The sequence below is a fragment of the Equus przewalskii genome, chromosome 10, assembly GCF_037783145.1.
Source record: "Equus przewalskii isolate Varuska chromosome 10, EquPr2, whole genome shotgun sequence".
Classification (NCBI taxonomy): Eukaryota; Metazoa; Chordata; class Mammalia; order Perissodactyla; family Equidae; genus Equus; species Equus przewalskii.
In genome coordinates, this window is record NC_091840.1 from 360,750 (window position 1) to 385,107 (window position 24,358).

At 51.3% G+C, this 24,358-nt stretch overlaps 1 protein-coding gene across 16 annotated transcripts in view; it reads right to left on the reverse strand.

Moving 5' to 3' along the window:
• Nucleotides 1–24,358, reverse strand: part of TBCD (tubulin folding cofactor D) — a 191,288-nt gene that overhangs the window by 57,332 nt on the left and 109,598 nt on the right. For 14 of the 16 annotated variants that reach the window (XM_070561238.1, XM_070561236.1, XM_070561233.1 and 11 more), the window contains 5 exons: nt 18,149–18,206; nt 11,829–11,858; nt 6,970–7,055; nt 559–639; nt 42–115 (listed from right to left, as the gene is read on the reverse strand). In XM_070561238.1, coding sequence (XP_070417339.1) covers nt 42–115; nt 559–639; nt 6,970–7,055; nt 11,829–11,858; nt 18,149–18,206 — 329 coding nt within the window. The remainder of the gene's footprint in view (nt 1–41; nt 116–558; nt 640–6,969; nt 7,056–11,828; nt 11,859–18,148; nt 18,207–24,358) is intronic. The other 2 variants (XM_070561247.1, XM_070561245.1) reach the window with 1 other exon arrangement.

The following is a 24,358-nucleotide window of genomic DNA, read 5'->3' on the forward strand; positions in this document are numbered from 1 at the left end:
TGGTGGGAGAGGCACCCACGGGACAGCCAGAGCACACTCACCGTGAGTGGCACTGTACTCAGGCGCTCGCTGGGCCAGGTTAGACAGCGCCTTCGCCGAGAGCTCTCTGATGACCCTGGAGGGTGGGGACAGAGAAAATTGTTAGTTCCTTCATTTTGATGGTTCTAGCTTTATTCGACTCATGAAATAGAGGACAGACTGTATACACGAGTTGTCAACTGGCCCCTTAGTCAAAAGCACTAACGAAAATAAACACACAAACAAATGACTAACCTCTGACTGCAACAGAGGAGGAGAGAACTGACCAGAACAGAGCACAGAGTGCAGCCTGTCTCAGGACACAGCCGCCAGCCCCGAGGAGCTGGATGGCAAGGCGGGTCTCCAGTCTCCCACCCCAAGTGATTCAGAGATGCCAGCACTGGGCAGAGCCGTGGGAAAGCACCGTGAAGAGGACAGAGGTGAACGTGAGGGATCTCACAGGGCTCAAGTTAACAGATGGGAGGCACATTTCATATTTGCACAAATATTTCCAATCAGAACACATCTTCCAAAACCTACCCATCCCAGTGGTTGATCTTCATGGCAACCAGATGGTCTATCATGGGTCGTGTGTACTCAGGAAAGCCTGCAATAAACATGCTGAAAAAGACAATATCCAGAGACAGTGAGCACGTCGGGGCACAAGAACTCTCACACACAACTAGTGAGAATGTGCTTTCAAAAACAGTTTGGCAGTTTTTATAAATATACAAAAATCCCCTTGGAAGCATTTATCCAAGAGAAATGAAGACATATGTCCACATCAAGACTTCTAAATGCGGCTTTATTCATCAGAGCTAAAACCTCAAAACAACCTTAATGTCTACAACAGGCGAACTAACAGATAAGCTGGAACAGCCACAGAAGAGAAGACAACTCAGCAACAGAGGAACCAGCTACCGACACACACAACACGCATGACTCTCAAGACCATCATGCTGAGCAAAAGAAGCCAGGTGCAAGAGCACATCCTTTCTAACTCCACCTGCGACAGTCTGTTAAGGCATCAGTGATCTACAGTGCCGGGCGGGGCGGGCCTGGGCCGAGGCGTGAGCCGGCGCATCTCGATGGAGGCGCTGGCCACCCAGGCGCACACCGCCAGCACCCGCTGAACCACACGCTTTGCACAAGTACAGATGACGGAGTGTGGATTATGCCTTAAAAATAAAAGTTACATCTCTTGAAAACACCACCTGAGAATTTCAACAAAATAATCTCCGAGTCAGTGAGGCCTAATTATGACCAAAACCCAGAGGCCACAAAGGAAGAGATCAGTACATTCAAACACATGACCAAAAAAGAAAAATGTGTGCCAGGAAAAGCATACCATAAACAAAGGAAAAGGTAAAACATCTGCAACTGCTACCGCAACAAGAGCCTTCTTTAAACTAAAGGAGTTCTGGGGCTGGCCCCGTGGCCAAGTGGTTAAGTTCGCGCGCTCTGCTGCAGGCGGCCCAGTGTTTCGTTGGTTCGAATCCTGGGCGCGGACATGGCACTGCTCATCAAACCACGCTAAGGCAGTGTCCCACATGCCACAACTAGAAGGACCCACAACGAAGAATATACAACTATGTACCGGGGGGCTTTGGGGAGAAAAAGGAAAAAAATAAAATCTTAAAAAAAAATAAAGGAGTTCTTCCAGTCGGAAAGAAAATACCATCAGACATTCACAGAAAAGAAAACCCAGATGTCGCTCCAACACACGCTGCAAGGGTCAGCCTCACTCACGAGGGAAATGGAAAAGCCTTTGTCCATCTGTCAGACGCCAGTCAGGAGGGCTGGCAGCCATTGTTGGAATGATCTAGAAGCATCCGGAAACACAGCTAGGGCAGCATTTTGGTGCAGCCTCTATGGACATTGACTGGTGCCGTCCAGGAAACTTAAAATGTAAATACCCTTTGGTCCAGCAATTCCACTTTTGTTAATCCATTCAGATACAACCACACAGGTGACAAACGACTTGCACAGAAATACGCACTTCGCATCGTTCACAGCAGCGAAAGACTGGACAGAAGCCAACGGCCAGGCAGGGGGACCTGCAGACTGCACTTACGTCCAGACCTGGAACGCTCCGAGATGCAGCACAAAGACAAAAGTCCCACATGGGTGTTGTATGTAGCGCGTCGCAGACATGTCCGTGTGTAGCGCACACCTCTACAGCTGAGCGCCACTCTCTGACCCACCTGACGCTGGCATGACTCAGTTGCTCCAACACGTCCACGGCATGCCGCCACTCAGCAGGATGGATGGAGTCAACACACCTACACGCAGGAAGTGAGCCGATCGCTCTACCAGACACAGAAGCCGGCCTCAACCCCAGAGGGAACCGGGAGGGACAGGGGATGAACCACGAAGAGAGGCGAGACACGGTTTCCCCTGAACACCCCCTGCACCTCCTGAATTTCAAAGCACACACGTGTGTCACCTATTCCAAAAAATGCACTTTTACACCTCCTGCCTCTGACACACCCAACGCTCACACATATTGTCCCACCTGCCACACCATCCACACAGCCCCATCATGGACTTGGCCATCACCCACGCATGTCACATGGAAGCTGAGAGGTGGCACAAAGAGCCGAGAAGGGGGAAACATGATTTTATACAGATCCTGGTGGGGACGTGTGCACGGACATGTAGTGAACACGGGTGCCATGTGGACATGCGTGTGCCACAAGCTGTGAGGTCTGGGAGAGTCAGGTCAGGGAAAGTCTTTGCTCTGGATTTGAGAGAAAGCAGAGGCTTCTGCACAAGTGGGTGGAATGGAGAGCCCTCTAAAAGGCTACGAAATGCCTGCCAGGGAGTCAAGAAAAACAGAAATGGAGCCGTGACGCAACTCCAGTCCCACTTCCTAAGGGGCCCTGGTGCCAAGCAATAGACAGACTCGCCCCAGCCGGCGTCTGGAGCCGCACAGGATTCCAGAGAAGCATCAGAGAAACGACCAGTGGCCTCACGGGAAGAAGCCGGCAGAGGCAGCCGCCTGAGTTCTAGCCCCACCTCTGGTACCAACCAAAGGCTGACCTTGGAGAAGATGCTCTGCTGGAACCACCAGCCCAGGCAGTGCTCAGCACGCACTGTGAGCACTCGGGTCTGTGGAGAGGCCAAGCGTGAACCAACGGGGCGTCCACCAGTGGACAGACAGCAAGGGGAGCCAAGGCGAGCGGGTGGCGGTTGGGGCAGCAGGGCCAGGAGGCAGGGGGTGGGGTGACGAGACTGTAGGCAGATGACGAGGCGGGAGCAGGGGTCAGTGGGAGGCTCTCAAGGGTCCAGGAAGTGAGCTGGACTAAGATGACCTCGGAGCCGAGAGGTAGATGAGGACCGGTTGAGGGCCATTAGGGATGCAGATGTGACAGAACCAGGGCACCCAGCAGACGTGGGAGTGAGCAAGGAGAAGCAGAGCTGAGCTGCTGGGGACCGCGGGCGCTCACCGAGTCAGAAGACAAGGAAGCATTTCACGGGGGCCTGAGTTTGAAGAGCTTAACAGGACAGGAACACACAAGATTCCTAGAAAGCAAAATATGACAAAATGCCTTTAAGAAGGTCACAGTTCTGCACACATCAGAAATCTGTTAAAGAAATTTACAACAGCAAGAAGAAAAACCAACAAGAAGTGCTAGCAACTGCAAGTTACGCCACAGAGAAAACAGCCAGCAGAAGCAGTAGTGCCTGGTGACAACATCAAAGGCCAAAGGGCTGTCACATGAACGGGAGACAAGCCAAGGGACTCCTTTGCGTGGATGCCACTCAGCAACGGAAGGGACTGGACAACCGACACTCAGGAGTACGAGGAATCAATGATGCAAAGTGAAAGGACAGTACACACACGATCCCACTGACCGGAATTCTAGAAAAGATCAACTCGGTGAAAGACGGCGGCTAAGGGGCGGCTGGGGCACGAGGGCACTTCCTGGAGTGCCTGCAGCCGTAGTGACACATCTGCAAAACCCACATTTTAAACTGGTGAATTTTACTATATGTAAACTACATGTAATAAAAGAGGTGTGCAAAAATAAAGCTAATTTTTTAAAAAAGGTTTTGTCACGGGAACATACAGGATACTGAAAGGACAGGTCTCAGACTAGGAGAAACTACGTGCAGATCACGTACCAGAAAAAGGACTTGTATCCAGGATATATGAAGAATTCTCAATAAGAAGCAAAACAACTAACCCAATAAGTAAATAGACAGGAGATTTGCCAGATAAGCCCATGAAAAGATGCCCAGTGTCATCAGTCATGAGGAAAACACAAATTAATGAGTTCTTCCTGCGCATCCACTAGAAAGGCTAAAATTAAAGACGGACCCCACCAAGGGCTGGTGAAGACACAGAGGAATCAGAACTCTTGTTCAAGGCCAGAGGGCATGAAAATGGTGCTGCCACGTTGGAAAACCACTTGGCAGTTTCTTATAAAAAGTGAGAACCCAGCCATTGCACTCCTAAGTATCTAAAAAGATCAGTGAAAGCACACGGATGTTCACGGCTGCCTCGCATGTAATCACCCCGACAGGAGGCACCCAGATGTCCTTCAAGAGGCCAATGGACCAACAGACACGGTCATCCATGCGATGGCTTACTGGTCAGCAACAAAGGAATGAATGAATCGTTAACACACACAGCAAAGACGAACCTAAAATAGTATGCAGAGTGAAAGAAGCCAGGAGAAATAAATAAAAGGGTGCATGTGATTCTGTTCTCCTAATTCTAGAAAATGCAGACTGATCCACAGACAGAAGACACGGCTGCCTGGAGAAGGGGGTCAGGGAAACCTGTGTGGATGGGACTTCCATTATCTGGGTTGTGGTGAGAGTCATACACGTCAGATTTATCAGATGCACACGTTAAATATGTACACTTTTCTGTGTGTCATCAGCACTTTAAGAAAGCTTCAGAAATGAAGATAAAGGTAAGACGTCACTGGTCTGCCCCTCGACAGCCTTTGCCCGGCTGCTCCCAACGTGTGTCAAAACTCCAGACTCCAGAAGGACCATCTGAGCATCAGCCGATGCCTCCACCCAGACGTGTTGGGAGCCGCTCACATTCAGCACATGCCAAGTGGAGCGCCCAACCCTCCCCAGAACCCACAGGCGCTTCCCCTCACTGGTGCACCCTGCTGCAAGTGACCTGGACACCTCTGGCTCTCAAAGCCCCTCCAGTCTCCTGACAACGCCCACTCGCTCCAGCAGACCCACCTCTCGGCCCTGACCAATCCCCACCTTGGCAGGGGCGCGGACTTTCCTCTGACCATCCCCCAGCTGGTCAGGGCCGCTGACCTTCCCCTGATCATCCACCAACCGTCCCCGGCTTCGTGAGAGCCCTGTCTTCTTGCCTCCAGTTACCAAAATGTAGCCACAGTGATGTTCAAAATGCAGATCTGACCATTAATCCGCGTTCAGTGACCTCAGGACAATCCAAACTCATCATTTTGGCTCAGAAGGCCCCCATGCTGGGCCCCGCTGACTCTGAACCCTTCCTTCCTGGGCTGTGCCCCCACACCAGGCTCCCTCGGCACATGATTCCCTCACCCTGCAATCCAGGCTGACGGCAGGACCCTGGGTGTCTGCCCTGCCTCAGGTTGAGGGGAGAGCCCCCCAAGCGCCCCATGGCAATGGGGTACAGCCACAGACCCCAGTCCCCAGGACCACCGACGCTGCCCTCACAGACCACCTCTCGTCCATACTAAGTGCGCAAAACGACCGTGAAAGGACACGCCCTGAGCAAGGTCAAGTTTTGCCAAATGTCTCTATGAAATGAAGACAACAAATTACAGTAAGTCTTAGAGCAGCTTAGAAACCTGAGTGACAAGAAAAACACGCCAAGGCTAAAACCACTAGTTATTTTACTACGAAACTCAGGGAAAGGTAGTAGATTCTCCACCTAAAATGTGTGTTTAAATATTAACAATCAGCGAAAACAAGAAATTACTGATAAGGCACAGAAGGCCATTAAATGCTGAGCAAGATGGGAAAGACACTAAAAATAGAGATGGTGGGTTCAGTCAGATTTCTCTGGGAAAGAGGCCAAATGCTACATTTTTAAAAAACTCTGTCCATGCTGGCTATGGAGAAACGTGGTTTCTGCACGATCTGCAAAGGAGGTTGTTAGAGAGGACACACAGCAGCTAATAATTTAACAAAATGCACTGGGCATGTTTCTACTCCCAATTTAAGGCAAATAAATCACTTCATGAAATCATGCCCTGTTCGTGCTGGTGTTGCAACAGGTTAATGAGACGGGGGAAGAAACTTCCCTGTTACTTAAGTCTGTAAGTCAAAGTTTTGATGCGATTTCTGCAAACTGCAGTTAGGGATGTTAAATATTTATTTCTTGACCTGATTTCTCAAATACCTCTTTCTTACTCATCCACAACCCAGAGGTAACTTCAACTTGGGAAACACTATTTTACTGAACAGAAAAAGAAACAGTCACTTGTAATCCATGGTTTCATTCTGAGAGACTCAATACGTTTACGACACCCAGGGGGAAAGCTGTCACTCAGAAGGCAGTGCACACTTTTGGCTCGTGGCTATTCTGTGTAAAGGACCAAGCCACCAACAGAAACAGCACTAATCAGATGGGACGATTTCAGAGAAAATGTTCATTTCGAGTTCCCACGCTTGAAACCCCTGTAAGAAGCGAGCAAACTTCTCACTCTCAAACCCCACGGCCCCCCAGGGCCCCGCCCAAGCTGCTGTGTCCCTTCAGATTAGCCTTTCTAGTTTCATGTAAATGGAACCACACCATACGCACGCCGTCTAATCAACCTGAAACACATTTCAGTAACAGCTTCCAATGCCATTTTTAGCTCTTCACACATAAACTGTATTTACTCTTAGCGGACATTCCAGGATGAAGAAAGAAAACGGTGGAAACTGACTTCTGACATCGGAATCAGAGAATGTTACATTTTGTGATGCCTATTAAACACTTACCTGATAACCAGGAAACAGTTGGATCTGTTACCAACGGCAAAGTAGTCTGCAGCAGTCAAAATATCAATTCCATGAGGGAAAGTGCCCTAAGGAAAGAGTAGAAAAAAAGGATGAAAATGATATGAACAAGTAATGGCATTTCCAGAAGTTCAGTAACCACATTCATACACATTTACATTTACACAAAGAGTCACGATATAACACTAAGAGCTAAAACTACGACTACTTAACTGTGCCCACCCAAGAGCTTTCCAGTCCAGTCCCCTGTTGACCACCTATCCCAGGCTGGACAACATGCTAAAATTATTTGAACCACTTAAAAATATTTTTTTTCCAAGCAACTCAAACATTTCAACTTTAAAATCTTGTAAGAGACCTTTCTTTAAACCACACAGCAGAAAGCGACATCAGGTTTTAACAGTATCAAAGTTACTGATTGCAGCCAACCTACGCCCCGCCCAGGAGAGAACCCCAGCACTCGCTCACAGTGGCGGGCGCCTGCCTGGTCTGTGAAACCCAGACAAGAGCCCGCCTACCACACAGTGGTCCGGACAAGGAATGAGGCCCGCAAGGGGGCCTGACAGCTGACACCCAGCAGCAGGCTCTGAAACGGGGAGTCAGGGAAGGGTGCCACCCACACCCACGACATTCTCCCAGTCGAGGCCCAGCCCCGAAGTCCGCAGGTCGCTGCTGATACCACTGTCCATGAGAATATCTGAAGAGCTGTAGACAAAGTAAACAGTTTTCTAAAAAGATATAAACGACAAACTTACAACGGATGAGCGAAAGCCTCACGACCCTCAACCACAGGAGGGACGCGAGGAAGGCTCAGGGGACACCCACCTCTGTCCCCCATCTCAAAGGGTGGAGGCTGGTAACGCCCAAGCCACGAAATGGAAATGGGCGGAAGCTCCCTCACATGCAAAGCAGGCAGGAGTCTGAACTCACGAGTCAATAAGCTGAGGGGGCTGCACCGCCATGTAGGACGATGCACACTTGCTGACATGGGAACAAGGTCAGAAACAGTGGTCTGGTTCTCAAGCGACACATAAAAGCCACTTCATCTCACAACCTAGCTAAATGCAGAAGAGAACCCCCCCCGCCCCCCGCCATCCCGAGTGGGCAACCTGGACACCTGGTCTACCTGCTGTTGTCTTCAAGCTCTTGAGCCAACCCCGACCAGCCCAAGGTGCAGAGCCACTCTAGGCTGGTGCTCCTCCTCTGCTCCACCCACCACCCAGGCCTGCCCACTCTCCAGGCCAGCACTTGGATCCCTCCTAACACCTTCTATACTCTCCTCCATCCTGGCACCTCACCATCAAAATCTCACATCCCCAGGCAACAACGCTGTGCATAAACATCACCGTCCAAACAGCTCTGAGCACAGCAGTGGAGACACCACAAACCTGCGCCTCAGGCCCCAGCATGGACTCGTATCTAGTCATGAGAGAGGAGAAGAGCCCACACCGACAAAGGTGCCGCATGGCCCTGGCAAGGCCCTGGTCCTGCAGCTGCTGCATGACTGAGACAAGGGCTACAGGCAACATCCAGAGGTGGCCTGGGACCAGGTCTCACCAGGAACAAGTGCCCACGGCTCACAACCAGGACAAAGCACAGCAAGAGGTCAGAGCAGGGGCTCAGCCACCCTGCGCCTCAGTTTCCTCAGGTGGAAAGGGGCAAAGGGAGGGCGTTGGTGTGAGCAAGCCAGCTGCCTGATCGGCAGTGACCACCAGAGCAAAGTCCTGGGGGCAGCGCTGTCGGCAGGGTTAGATGCAGGGTTAGCTCATCGCCCCTTAACTGACAGGAGGCCCCCGAGCAGAGACCACCTCCCCCCAGGAGAGACCCTCTCCCCAGGAGTCCAGGCGCTCAGCAAAGAAGGGACCCACGACCCCTTCCCTGCTGCGTGGGGGTGGACAGAGCCATGCCAATTCTGGGGTCCGGACCTGAGTCTCCAACAGGCTGGCGTGAGCCTGGATGGAGAAGTCAGCCCTGCAGCCCTGGGCCCCCCACCAAATTCCTCCTGAAGATTTCCCTGTGCTTACAGTAGCCAAAGACAGCGTCTTGTGCTTGCACCACTGGAGCCAGGGTACACCCATCCGGGGCCATAATAACTTCACCCCAAATCAGTCCGGCACAAACCCGGGAGTGACGCCCCCTCCCCAGAAGTGCGTGCCTGTCTGCTTGAGTAAGTTTGCATCCTTCCTCTCCAAGGTTCTGCCAAGCTGCAGGAGGACAGCGCCGAGGACAGGTGCGAGCACATGCTGGGTCCACATGGGGCTGCACATCTCTCCAAGTTGTATCCCTCAAACACTCGTGCAGCTTCCCCTGGACCCCAGACCGCAGCGCACGCTGGCTTTACCCATAAGGTCAGTGTGTGGAGAAGAAGCCGAGGCGGGTGGGGACGTGCCCCCGGAAAGGTCAGCTCCTGGTTGCTGGCTTAAACTCAGACCACAGCTCAAGGCCTTTCCTCTCCCTGATGGCCACCCCAACCTGAGTGCCACATGCAGAGGACACAGCTCAAATCCGACCACGCAGGGACCAAGGCCGCCCCTGCTCCAGACAGCCCTTGCTCTTCTGGACTCGGGTACAGCTCTGGGGCTGGGCTGCCAATGGGCAGCTGCGGGAGCTAAAGGCCAGGGCGGGGGCCTTCTCTTCTCCTGGGCTCTGACTCCAGGGGCGACTCTGGTGCTCCCTTGGTCCAGCTTCCAGCAGGTTCCTTCCTAAGCACAGTGGCCACCCTCCCTGCGGTCCCAACCCTTGGCCTGTTTCTTCCTTGTCCAGCTCTTGCCTCCAGCCCGGAGTGGCACCATTTTCTGGAGCTTTCCACACCTGCCACCCTTCAGAGACAGCCGTCTTTTCCTAGGGAACAGCTTTCTCCTGAGTTTTCAGGCTCCAGGGAGACATGGCCTGAGTGACACCAAGGACACCGGGTCTCAGCTTCTCAAGAGTTTCAATGGAACACAAGTTCAGAAAGTGCAGGATGTGGGTTTCAGTCCCCCTAACCTTTCGAGACGACCCTGGCATCCAAGTTCCATTTGGACTCATGTTGGCACCACTTTCGCCTTAACTCTGCATTCCAGAGTGGACCCCTCACCTCCCCAGCTCGCCCCCTCTACCCGCATGGCCACACTCAGACCCAGCTGTCCAAGCAGCACAGGTCGCAGAACCTCCGGCTGTGCCTCCCCTCCTGCTGCTCTGTCACCTTCGCAGGAAGGTCAGCAGGTCAGCCACCCGGACAGCCACCCCAACCAAGGCAGGCTCCTCACCTCAGTGAGCACTCACCGTGGCCTCACCTCCCCACGGTTGCCCTCCACAGCCTTGTCCCACTGGCCTGAGTCCCCACTGACTCCTTTCTCTGCTCCCACCTCATTTGCTGGGGAACCACTCACCAATACCAGCCCACGTGCTGAGAGGCGCCTCCCAACCTTGCCCAGCACCCTAGCCTCTGATCTTCTGCTCCCAGCCCAGCGATGCGCTCTCCTGACCCGGAGGCAAGGACCCAGAGGGATCGAGCCCCCAGGAGGATTCAGAACACCTCCGCTGCATGCAGCCAGGGGGCCCAATGGTCACAGCAGGCTCCAAAGGCCACCACACCCAGGAGGGAGACAGGAGGTAGAATAGCCCATCAGAACCGGGTCCCCTCCTCAGAGGAGCACAACATCCTAAGGCAAGCGCAAGAGAAAAGGCAGTGGTTGTCCACAGAATAGCAATGGCCGGCCCTGGAGGGAGGTTCAGAGCCACGGTTCTCAAAGTGGGTTCTGCAACCATGTTAGAAAACCTCCCTCTGGGGCCCCCCACCCGCCGACAACTGTGTGCGCAAGTTAGAGCCACCGGCACAGGGCAGGCCTCCAGGTAGAGAGCCTCAAACAACTGAGGTGCCCCCAGAAGAGCGCAAAGCAGCACATGCCCCCCGGCCAGCTGCAGAACCCCAGGCGGGACTTCCTCCTGCCCTGCTTCCAGGGGAATCTTCCCACAAATGCAGGCCCCTGGGTTCAAGACAGTGAGGCTGGTTCTGCTTCAAGGACCCAAACAGACACGGGGGCACCTGGAGGGCAGATGGGGTGCAGTCCCTGCTCGCACATTCTCCTCCCAAATGTCCGGGCATGCACTCTTGGATTCTTGTGATTTATCCAAGGCCTCTCTCTCTGATACCCACCTCTCCTCGCCTCTCGGTTCCTCCCTCCTGAGCGAGCTCTGCATGGCTCCCGTCAGGTCCTGTGGCCTGACTTCCGTCCCCGATCAGCCCGGTGTCCCCCGAAACATGACCTCACGCACATTCTGCACTAGGCGGGCCACATGTCCTGGCAGGGGGTCACTGTCACACACAATGAATAACTAGAGGATAGGGGCCACCCCTCCCAGTCAAGGCTGACTGGTGATGAGAGGTTCAGGGCCAGGGGGTGCGATGATGCTGACAAGCATCAAGAGGGGATGTAGAGTTGATGGCTTCTGGAAGCTGGTTCCTACCACACGTGGGATGGGCAGGGGTCAGATCTCTGTCCCTGTGACGTCGAGCTCCACCACTTACACCTCTCCAGCACCCACAGGCAACTGCTGAAATTGGGTGGCCCTCAGCAATGTGAAAGGCACTGATTTCTGATGTGTGTATTTGTAAAATTACCTATACATTCAGGTTTCCTGTAAGACACACTACTAATTGTTAACACTTGTATCGACACTCACCTGAGTCATGTTATGAGCAAATCGGTGACCAGAAGTCACTGTTAAGTATTAGCTTATTCTAGGTAAATTCTTACCCACATCTAACAACCAAGAAGATGCTAAGTTTGCAGCTTCAATATTTCTACCTCTAAATCTACAGGAAGTTTTAAAATGAAGATTTTAAAAAGTGACCGTACCTGTCTTCCCACATTCTCCTGGAAAGCAGCCTAAGGAACAGAGAGAACAAACAGCAGGTGAGTTAGCTTTTGCACTCTGTTGAACATCGGGAGATAGATTCAAAACAAACAAATGACCCATGGCTTCATCTTCTCAAATAAGAGCCCTCATTGTTGGTGATCAGAGCCTCGAGCCTCATTCCATTTCTGTGTCCTGGTGCTTTTTAAAACCACAATTTAAGAATTCGAGTTTACAAAATCAGGCACATCCTGGAAAGCAGCCTTCGACAGTGAACACTGAGCTCCACTCCAAGCCTCATTTAAGGTCCCAGATACTAAAGGGGAATAAAGCCACCCACACGGGTTAAATAGAAGCCCAGCCCCACATGATCATCCTGAGGACTCTCAGACTCCAGCTCACGTGATGGCAAATGCTGGAAGGGCCTGGCTCCTCGTGCAGCCAGCCCGGGAGCTGCCACAGCGAGTGCCCAGGCTCGCACCAGGCCCAGAGCAGGGCTCATGAGACGGTCAAAATATTAACTCAGAATGAGGTGTCTCTGTGTGGACTTTCCTTAAAATGCCTCTTCACTTCCTTGGTGCTCCTGCCTCCTCCACCTCCACACCTGCCCTGCTTCGGTGTAACAGCCAGGTTGGCCAGAGCAGCCTGTCCAAGTGGTGACAACGGCAGGGCCTGCACAGCAACAAGCAATGGCTCCCTTCCCATTTATCGCCCAGCTGGAACCTTCAACTTAGCTTTCCGAAAGCAGCCGGGGCTCCAAGCAGCCCAGACGGAGCTGGAGACACGGACACTAGCGACCAAATGAGGTGTCGAGTGCAGCTGCACAGCCGCCACCTCATTACCGCGCACCATCAGCACATGACGGGTCAAGACAGAAGTCAGGGCAGCAATGGCTTCAGGGACCACTTGGGGGGGGGGGGCGTCCCCCCACCTGCAAATCCCAAAACCTTCCCCCGCGCCCATCAGCTCTCCAGCATGGAGGGGAAGAGCCCCCAGGGTCCCTGGGCTGCTCCCAGCCCTGGCGGGTGCACAGGATCATCCCACCTGCAGGCAAATGCATGGGCCCAGGCCCTCCTCACCTCAGTGACCACCGCCTGTGAGCAGGGGTGGCCTGGCACACGGAGAGCGTGAAACATTGAGCACAAACAAGAGCACAAACAGGAAAATGCATCTTTACCTGAGGAAGCAGCTTCACGGTAAGAGAAAAGTTATTCCCAACTACGAGGCACCCAGTTCTTACATTTTCAAATGAGCTTCAAACAAACGCATCTTCTACCTTTCACGGTTTTAATTTTGCATCTACTGAGAAAGCAAGGGTACCCTCGCATGGTGTTCAGTGCAAAGAATTTCCCCCTAATTTTAAAGGATTTTAGTTTTAACTTTAAAAAGAAAAAAATATTTCTACTGTTTTATTTCACCTCTTCCCCAGCGTTCATAAAGGGATCAGCGCTTTGATTTCTGCTACTGCTCCCTGCAAAAATGTCTCATACTACAGTAAACAGAAAAGAAAATACAGAGGTTAATTTATAAGTACAGATTCAACAAAAGATTCTTACTGTTGACAAATAAAAATGTCAAGCAATAGGATATATTGGAGTATATGAGGAAGCCATTTGGTATAAACCTAATTCGGCCTGACTTTGTTTTTTCCAAAAGGGCTTGAGCACGCATTGCATATCTGCTTAGACATTTCCTATGGCCAGAACAAAGGCCCTTGAGATAAAGGTGCAACTTCCCCCCACATTAGCCTTTTTCCTTAGGCTAGGAACTGATTGCTGCACTCACCTTTGACCACCCAGCTCACCTGTGACCACCCAGCTGGAGACAACAGACTGCCACCCTGCTGCGTTCACTGAGACAGAAGACCTACCTGCTTTTTCCAGCAATCGCTGTGCCGACAGAGCAGTCTCGCCACTATTGTAAAAGGGACATTTCAATCATGTGAAACATCCTCTCTGGGGGTACATAACCACTCTGTGCACCCCACTTCTTTGGTGCCCTTTCTTCCTTCGGGAAGAAAGGCCCTGGGTTATAATCCTCAGATTTAAGCTCAGAATAAACTCACCCAAATTTTCATTTATAGATTGGTTATGGATTATTTTCGTCGACACTGTATTTCCGAGTCTTACAATTACTGCCTGTGGGTTAACATCAGGGCAAAAGGTGAAGACTCCTCAAAGAACCACTGAGCTTTCTACTGAGGCTCACGACAAAAGGAAAGAAACTACAGGAAGCCAGAGGAAGCTCAGCGCTCTCCCGGCAAACTCTTGAAACAACAAAGTCTAAAAGAGCCTGGGCAGAGCAGGAGCATTTTGCTCTCTCAAGACAGGAGAGGGGCAGGCCATCAGAAACCACCGACAATCAGGACACCCTCTCACTGGGCTCCTGCTCTGAGAGGAGGCAGCGCTGACCTCTGGTCTCACATTGTCCATCCATAAGAGGGACATCTGGGCCGGCCCCACAGCATAGTGGTTAAGTTCAGAGCACTCTGCTTTGGCAGCCCAGGTTTGCAGGTTCAGATCCTGGACACAGACCTACACCACTTGTCAGCCACGCTGTGACAGCATCCCACAGACAAAAGAGAGGAAGACTGGCACAGATGTTAGCTCAGGGAGAGTCCTCCTCAGCAAAAAACAAAAAAAAGACAGACACCTACTGAGCTCCCACCGCGTGTCACCAACCTTGCCAAGCATGGGCGGCTAAGGAAGAGACAGAGGGCCAGCATCTGGGCACAAGGGCTGCACTGAAACCAGACAGTGAGCAGGCCCAGAAGCAACCTGGAAACACCATGCGGTGACGTGTGACAGGAAAAGAGAACAAGATGTGGCCGGTGGAGCATGCTCCAGGATTGATCACTGCGTTTAGCAACTTGGATGCAACAGAGAAATGCCATCACTAAAGAGAAAACAGAAAAGCTGAAAAGACCTCTAGCAAGTAAAGAAACAGAATGAATAATTTAAAATATTTCCCAAGAAACAAAAACCAAAACAAGCCTAGATATTTCTACCCAACATTTAAAGTGAAACAAAACAGTACTGATCTTTTAAAAACTCTTCTACAAAAGAGAAGAGGCAGGAACACTCCCAGCTCCTTCCATGGGGCCACATGACCCTAATTCCAAAGCCAGACAAAATATCACAACCAATCAGAACTAGAGACCAATATCCCTTACGCATACAGACGCAAAATTTCTCAACAAAACTTTGGCAAACCAAATCCAGCAACATACAAAAAAAGGATTATACCGAGGTCAAGTGTATACCAGGAATGCAAGGTCATTTTAACATTTGAAAATCAATTAATACAATACTCCACATTAACAGAATAAAGGACAAAACCCACATGACCATCTCAAAATCTAACATCCTTTTGTGATGATAAAGAAAACCCAACAAACTACAGAACTCCTCAACTTGCTGAAGGGTATTTACGAAAAACCCATAGCTAACAGCGTCCTTGATGGTGAAAGATTGAGAGCTTCCTGAGATCAGCACAGGCAAGGACATCCACTCTCACCACTTCTACTGAACAGCGTACCGGCAGCTCCTCTTACCAGTGGGTCAGGCAAGAAAAAGAATAAAAAGAATCAAGATTGGAAAGGAAAAAGTAGACTTTTCTTTATTCACAGATGACAGGATCCTGTACATAGAGAACTACAAGGAACACACACAGGCCGCACCACCAGACCTGATAACGAGCTCAAAGGAAGAGTGAGGTGAAGGCTCCTCTGTTGCCACGTCTTCCTCCTAACAGAGGCGAGCTGTGTGTGTGGCAGCAGCTGGCCATGTCCGCCTCAGAGCCACTGCGATCCACAGCCTCAGGGAACCCACGTGCAGGGCTCTGGGAACCAGGAATCCACCTCCCACGGGCCTCTGGTGGTGCGGGGGCTCTGGAAAGCATGTGAAGAGGGTGACTCAGCCCTGGGCAGGCTCTCCTGCCAGTGAGCACAGAAGCCATAGCCTGAGCAAGGCAGAGGAGAAAGAACTGTGACCAGGATGCCGCCACCCAGGCCCCAGGCCCCTCTGCGGGCATCCTTCCTGTGGGAGAGAAAGAAGCCCTCCCGTGCTCAGGCCACACTTGCTGGGATTTCTGCAGAAGCAGTGGGGTCTAACAGTGGCTGATGCAGGAAGTGCCCTCCCCATTTTAACAACCACTCACATGGGCACCTGGCCTGGATGGCCACACCACTGCCCTCCAACTGTCCTCTCCTACCTAAGCCGGTCCTTCCCCGGGATCCCCAGCCACTCCAGCCTGTGTTGTCAGCCCTCACCTCCAAGCATGAAGGCCCCAAGCTTGAGCATGACACTAAGGACCCCAAAACATGTCCACATGTCAGACTGGCTATCTCCTGAGGGCACGGGAACATCCCCAGCATGGCAGTGATTCTCCAACACCCCACTTTCAGGACAGCACCTCATCTGTTGGAGGAAGTCTGCATGCACTTTGTGTTCCGCCATCAAGTCTTAGTTCTCACCTTTGACATAGCCAGGCACAAAGTCAACAACGTCTCCTACAAACTAAACTTTCAACCTGTACCTGCCCACCATCACTGCTTCAGAATCTCCTCCACAATGTCTCCTTCGGTTAATTTTTTAAAAACCTCCTGAAGTATAGCACACACACGGAAAAGTGCACAAACCGTCAGCATGCACTTCAACAAGTAAGCACGAAGTGAGGACTTTAAGTTCCTTCCATACAGACACCTCACCTACGTCTGTCTCACAAACTTGCACAGCCTCTGCCTGGACCTCCTGCACCCGAGGCCCAGCTGCTTCGCTCACCTTCTACTAACAGACCCCCAATGATGGGTGCTCACTCCTCTCCTGGCACCTGAACACCTGCTTTCAGCCTCCGAGCCTGTGGGCAGAGTGCTCCCCAGCGAGGCCCTCTCTGCACTCGCCCACCCGTCCAGCTGGGGGCCAACTGCTCCTGAGACAGGAAAATCGGCCTCCCTGTGACGCAGTGGGAGCCCCCAGGCAAGGGGGGGACCACTCCCCACTTGGGGACCTACAACCTGACCCCTCCAGGCACCCTCTCCATCCCCTCAGCCCAACCGTCCACAGGACCATTCACGTCACATCAAACGAGACCCACCACACCCCGTCTCTGACCACACTGCGGGCCTACGGAAACTCCTCACCAGTTGGTCCCAGCACGTCTTCAGCCAGCCTCTCTTCAGCTTACCTCTCAACTAGGCCCTTGCCTCCCGCTGGTCTCCTAGTCAGATAGTCGCCCCTTCAGCACTCTCCTGCTAACCCTGACTACGCTGCGGAGAGCACCAGAGCCCTCCCGGCTTCACCTTGCCCACCGCCCAGAGCCAGCGTCGCCGCTGCATCTTTCTCAAGTGCTGCCTCTGTGTCCATTCTTCACCTCTCAGAGCCTGCGCAGCTGCTTGTCTGTACCTAAAACTGAGGCTCTCGTCTTCAAACGGGTCTGCAGGCTCAGCTGCCAAGCTCTCTGCAGAGCCAGGGTCTGCCATTCCCTCACAACCTACATCAGCCCGTGAGTCTGAGCCTGATCTAAGTGACTGACCATCAGGAAGACAGCCACGCCTGAAGCTGGAGCACAACCATCAACATCCCCAGAGAACAACCTGGGGACACAGCCCTGCAGCCATCACCTGTCACCGGCATCCCCAGGAACCTCCCAAAGCCAGAGCTCAGGGCCGCAGCCTCGCTTTGTCGGAGAAGCAGTGAGGTAGCCATGCAGAGACTCCTGGTCAATGCCTTTAAGATGCAGCTGTGGAGCCGGCGAAAAGCTCTTCGCATCCGCAATGCCCCCCAACGTGACAGGGATCTGGGGAGCCAGGCATCAGTGTTCAAACACATCAGGCTATGCTGGCGCCGCCAGGCACATCCAGTGAGAGGCCCTGAACCGAGTGAAGTGACCACGTGAAGCCAAGCTGACCTATGCTCAACAACGGCTCCTCCTGAGGCTCGGAGCAGCCTGATCTGCGTCACACCACGTCATACTCACAGAACCCACCTTCTCTTTCTTCCTCAGAGGTCGGGCCACCTGGAGCTGTGTCTGGTCATCCACCTATGATGCTCCAGAGACGGCAGCAGTTCTCCGCATGCTTGGGGTGGGGGCATTTGATCCTGACCCACCCTTCCCAGGCTACCCAGAGGACAAGAACTGCACTCCAGGGCGTGGCTTCCCCAGGAGCCGCCCTCAACGGTTCCCTCATCAGCTCCCCTCATGTCACTCCTGCTGACAAGTGAGCAGCTGGGCAGCAGTGGGGAGAGCACGCGGCTTGGTGGAGCCTCACGGTTCAGCGCCTGCCCCACACCGGTATGAAAAGGAACAAAACGGGGAAACTTACAGAGGCTGCTCTCCTGCAGGTTACACTGCGGTCGAACACTGCAGCAATCACCAGCGCACTGTGAAAAAGAGGGAAAATGACTAATTAAAAGGAAAGCTGCCAAAGAACACAGACCCTGGGAGACTGACGAGACGGCCTGGTCTTTCATTTGCTCATTCATGACCCTTCGCTCACTGCAGGCTTTGGAGGGACACTTGAGAGGGCACTGAGGGTGGCCACCCCTGAGGCTGATGAGAGCCACCCAATGGGGCACGCCTGAGCGCCATCCAAGGCTGCTGTGCATGGGGCCTCAGAGGCAGCCATGCTCAGCCTTCTCTGGTGGCATCTCATGGAAGCAGGGTGCCCTAGAGGTGGGGAACTGGCAGCATGAGGGTGGGGAGAATGGGCGTGGCTGACAGAGATGCTTCAGGGCCGAGGCGAGAGCCTTGCTTAGTGGACAGCAAGCACAGACAGAGAAACCACAGGCAGCAGCGGAGCCTCTTCTGCGGGAGCAGCCACCCCAGAAACCGCCCAGCCAAGCACAGAAACCAGCTCTCAGGGCTCACACAAAGTCCTACAGATGGCATGGCCGCCCAAGCCAAAACACGACCACACTCAGAAGAAGCCTTCCCAAACCGGTAACATTCATCAGGCTTCATTTAAATCTCTCTTCCTTAGATCATCACATTTAATTGCTACGGATACACCAGAAAGTACTCATTTGACTTTGCATGGCTTTAGTGACAACAGAAAATAAAGGATTCAGGGCAGGAGTAGAGACCAAGTGTTGTTTCTAAGTGAAACTTGAGAATTTGCATCTCCTATCAGCCTACAAAGAAAATGTTTTGAAAAAGGGTATTTCAAGAGACACAGAGGTCACCTCAAAGGGATGTTGCCCACCCACCCACCTGACAGCTGGGGGCCTAACACTACCCCCACTCCTGTTTCTACATCTTGAACCTCTTCCTCCCACCCAGTTCTTGGGACACTCCAGGTGGCACACCTGCATTTTCTAGTTCTTCGGCCTAAGCAACAACTTCCTGAACCCAGTCAATCCCTCCAGCTGACCATGTCTGTGGACACCCCCATGTCGGGCAGCTCACTGCTCCCTCCCACAGACGTCCAGGTGCTAATCCCCAGAACCTGTGAACGTGGGGCATCACCTGGCAAAGGGGAGTTAAGGCTGTGGATGCTATTAAGTTTGCTGATCAACGCACCTTACGAGAGGGAAATTATTCTGGCAGACCCAGTGTAATCACAAAAGTCCTTAGAAATGGGACCACGAGGCAGGAGAGGAAGAACCAGAGATATGCAGCTTGAGAGGGACTCAGCCAGAAGCTGCTGGCTTTGAAGGTGGAGGAAGCGTCACGAGCCTTGGACCGAGGCAGCCTCTAGAAGCTGGAAAAGGCGGGAATCAGCTTCCCCCTGGAACCAGTCGGTTCCACACCTTGGTTCCAGCCCAGTGAGACCCGTGTCAGACTAGTGACTAGGGTCCCTCCTATTATCATTCCTTCTACCAGCCGAAGCCGAAAGCAATTTCAGCAAAACTCTGTTAACAGAAAGTCATTTCCTTTTCCTCTCTAAACTCTTTGTTATATGACAAACTATAGCCAAAAAGAGATTTTTTTAAAAAATCAGGCTTAAGGGGGCCAGCCCCGTGGCCGAGTGGTTAAGTTTGCACGCTCCACTTCAGCAGCCCAGAGTTTCGCCGGTTCAGACATGGCACTGCTCATCAAGCCATGCTGAGGCGGCATCCCACATGCCACAACTAGAAGGACCCACAACTAAAAATACACAACTATGTACCAGGGGGCTTTGGGAGAAAAAGCAAAAATAAAATCTTTTAAAAAAAAAGTCAGGCTTAAAACCAAAGGAAATTCATCTTACTTTAGGAAGAACATTTTAAAATTAATTGATTCTTTTTTTTTTTCCTGCTTTATCTCCCCAAACCCCCCTGTACACAGTTGTATACCTTATTTGCAGGTCCTTCTAGCTGTGGGATGTGGGACACCACCTCAACGTGTCCTGACGAGCAGTGCCATGTCCGCGCCCAGGATCCGAACCCTGGGCCGCCACAGTGGAGCACGTGAACTTAACCACTCGGCCACGGAGCCGGCCCCTTAAAATTAATTGAGTCTATTTCAACATCATAATGGCTTTTGTTAACAAAATATTAGAAATCATTAAACTGATCAAGACTTGCATTAATGTGATCTTATAATAATTAAAAATTATATGACTGTTGTTCTTAACAAAAAATATTTGGTATTTTATTCTAAACATATTCTCAGAATTAATGGAATCTTAAGTATTACATTTACATACTAAGAAGAACCTTTTTTTAACCCATAAAATCATATCTAGGAAAAGAGATTAACCAAGAATTTCTGCTTTCCTTTTACATCTGACAAGAAAAATGTGGACTTTTGTCTTTATTGACTTTGAGTCCAGGTAATACTATCAAAAATTCACATTTTACACTGAATTCTTCAAATTTCCTGTCAATTTATTTGTTGTAAATTACAATTTTTAAATTATGGAACACTGATTAATGAGGAGAGAACGGAACAAATACAGAGAAGAAACTTAAAATCACCTGGCACCCTACAAGCTGGCCATGATCCCTGTAATGACTCACTGCTAAGTTATGAGTCAGTTTAAACAACTCCTCTAAGGTGGCCAGACCAAGAGTGTCCCTGGATCAGGCCCAGGCCCCCTCGGACTCCCAGGCCACCCGTGTGTGGACACTCTGACCCTGCTTAGGGCAGGCTGAGTCCAATTTCAACCGAGCTTTTCTTGGTGCAGCCAAAGCCACTAAGAAAAATCACAAGTCATGTTTTCTGCCACCCACCAGTGCAGTGCAGGTGTGCAGAGCAGTGAAAGCCATCAGGGGAGCCCAGTCTGAGGGTGCACCTGCTCTGCAGAACTGAGTAAAGACAACTGAGCTTCGAGTCTTTAAGCTCATGTTGCAGTTGTGCCAAAATATTAATAGAAGACTGTGTTTGGGTTCGTTTCTAATTTTCTTGTATGTATTACTTCCCTTCCCTCCAGCCCCCTCACCTAAAACCACAGCTGACAGCCACACGGAAGGGGCTTCACATTCTTTCTCACAGCTATCTGCTAGTCACCTGAGGGGCCCAGGCCAAGCTCGGGCCGCCCCGCCACCTGCAGGGCCCCTCTCACAATGAGAACCATGTGAAACCGTGCTCACACTCACCTCCAAGCACCCCTCCTCTGTGTTCAGCCTCAGGTGGGTCTGCGGAACCCCAGCAGCTCTAATTGGTCGGGCAGCTGTGGTGAAGCCAGTCCATACATCTCAGTCCCTGTGTTTGCTGGCCACAGAGCAATGATTCTTAAAGAGACTGTGTGTCATGGGAGCCCTAGAAGGGGCGCTATTTCTGAGTAACACGAAGCAGAAACAACTGTGCACGGCGCGCAGTGGTCTACCTAGGGCGTGAGATCCCTCCTGTCTCCTTTATCGCGAGGGCACACTGCCGTGTGGGCACAAGAAGCAGACCTCCCACACAGCTCACACAGACGGCAGGTGAGGCCGCCCAACACAGCCACACATGGGCCCAGCTCAGCCCCAGGCCAGCTCCGAGGGGACTGCGCGGCTGCAGCCTGCACACCTGACCGCAGGGCACTCAGATGGCCCCACCCACTTCAGTCAGGTGGGCTTCTGCACTCACAAGTAAATGGCTTAAAATAATTACTGGTTTATCTATATTTACCAAACTCTGCAGAACGCAGCAGAACAAATATAACAATGCCACTTAAAAAACACAGCTTTTAAAAGTATAGACTCTTACTTCAACAAATCAACTGTGCATATACTTATAAACGTAACAGGTTTTTAACATTGATTTGGACTAAATTTTTAAAACTACTCTAATTTCACACTTTCAGAACAAAACTGGCTTATCTAGAAATACTAGTATGTTTCAATTAAAAACAGGTATGACAATACTGGTTAAATAAAATACAAAAGCTCCCGCAGGCTCCCAATTTCCCCGTGTGCCTCAGAAGTTCTCCTCAGCAAGACCAGGCCAAGCATGAGTCATGCACTTTCGTTTCCCATTTCAGAGACTGGCCGGGCCGTAAAGAGCCCCACGGTGGGCCGGCCACACAGTCATCTGTGGGGCTGGAACGCGTCTCAGGTGTCCTTCCATTTGCTTTCGCTGCAGAAGTTTATGCGATACTTCATCAGGTTTCCCAACAAGAGAAATGGTCTACGTCAAACAGAATGGACTTTCTTTCCTATCAGAGCGAGGGGAGCTGCGTGCCCTGACCTGCCCCAGCTCCAGGCGCCTGGTTTTTAGCAGGATCAGCAAAGAGCAGGTCTTCCCCCAAACTCAATCTTTGTTAGTTTGTATAATATTTTATAGCAATAAAAATCAAAATATACTATGTTTACTTTAAGTAACAGTAATCTAGTCATTTCAAAGGCAAAATTTTTTAAATATCAGACTAATAATTTATTATCCATCCACATTGTTTGAAAACTGTAAATCACAATTTTTTGAGTAAAATGCCTATGGCTGAATTTTCCTCCCCTAAGTCGTGAGAATCAAACCTCACACCAGTTAACACAGGATGAAACGAGAACTTTTACAGCATTTGTAAGTCACAGTAGAGCTGAAATGGAGGCTGAGAGGAGATTCACCAGGTGGACGGATGGGGACACTCTGGTCAGTAAACGCCACTTAACTTTTCTTGAAAACAGCAGGGTTATCTTCCCCTGGAAGTCTGCCCTCAACAGACACTGAGTGAGAACAAGACGTAGCTTTGAGCAACACTAGCCACTTCCTGATTTTTTAGGACAATCTTGCCCTCGAGGAAGAGATCTAGGAGCCAATCCCCAGGCTGCCCACGCTGCTCTGCTCGCAGGGCTGGCTCTGCAGGCTGAGTCCGCGCTGCCCCTGGCGCGGGAGGGGCCCTGCAGGCTGATGTCAACAGGAGCTCGGCTTACAAAAGAGTTTCAGGTGAGGAAATCGGTAGAAGGTGACGGCCAACGCACATGCTGCCAAAAACGAGGGCTCTTTTTTTTTTTTTTTTTTTTTTGCAAATTACCTTTTGATTACTGGTGAGAAGGCATTTTCTAGATAATGCACAGCCATCCTGTTCCATTTTAACTTTGTGTGTCTCATTGTTCCTAAATTACACTTGGCTTTTCAGGAAGCCCTATTTACTTTTCCACAAAATAATTATTCCAGCTCTTAATCCGTCTGTGTATAATGCTTAGGAAATGCAGGTTTTCAAAACCTACCAACACTAATTCAAAACATGATTAAATTTACCTAAAAACTTCCTTTGTGACATTTATAAAGCAGACAGGATCAGCACATATTCACGTGATGAGGTGAAGAACAGTTCCTCCAAGTTCCTTTAGGAGAAGCGCACAACCAGCCGAGTCCACCCCCTTCCGTGCTGTCTGAGGAGGCCCCAGTGTGCCCTCCCTCCACGTGGGTGCCCTCACTGAGCCCAGCCCTGCATCCTCAGCACTGCTACTGCCCTGCTTCTTTTCACCAGACATTCCTACTTCATTTACAGAATTACATGCTGATCTCAACTGTCTACTTTCGCAGGATCCACTGAAGAGTTCGTGAAATATGGTTAAAGACATCAAGATTTTATCAGGTGCCAGGATTAATGGGCTTAAAAGCTGACAATTAAAATGTGGTCACTTATTACAAACCAAGAGAGGTGGATCTCGAAGGACACACCCCAACCGATACTCCTGGGACAGGGAGGCGCGCAGCGTCCTCCAGGCTCGCCTGGCACCGTGACTCACCTCCCAGGCCCCTCCCCGCCCCTACACCTGCAGTCTAGGTGGACCAGGAAGGGCTGGTACACAGGTTCCCTCAGAACCTGCCAAACTGGACTGAGAAACCTGCCAGCAGGGCTCCAAAGGGCACTTGCTGACCCGAGCCTGGGACGGGGACAAGAGGGGCCTTCTCAGCAGAGACTCCACGAGGCCATGCACTCCAGGGCTAATTAGGAGAAATCAGAAAGGCTATGAAGCAGGAGGCTCCGGGCTGCCCTGCCAGCTGGTGGTTTCGGTATGTGTGACTCGCAGTAAACTCATTAGCAACCCTCAGGCATGCCCAGGAAGTCAAGGAAATTTAACCTCCACCAAGATCAAAGGACCCAAGTGGAACCATATGGGTTTCTGCAGACAGACGCTGGCCACCATCACAGGATAATTGTTCGCTGGCCCCTCAGGCCTGATAC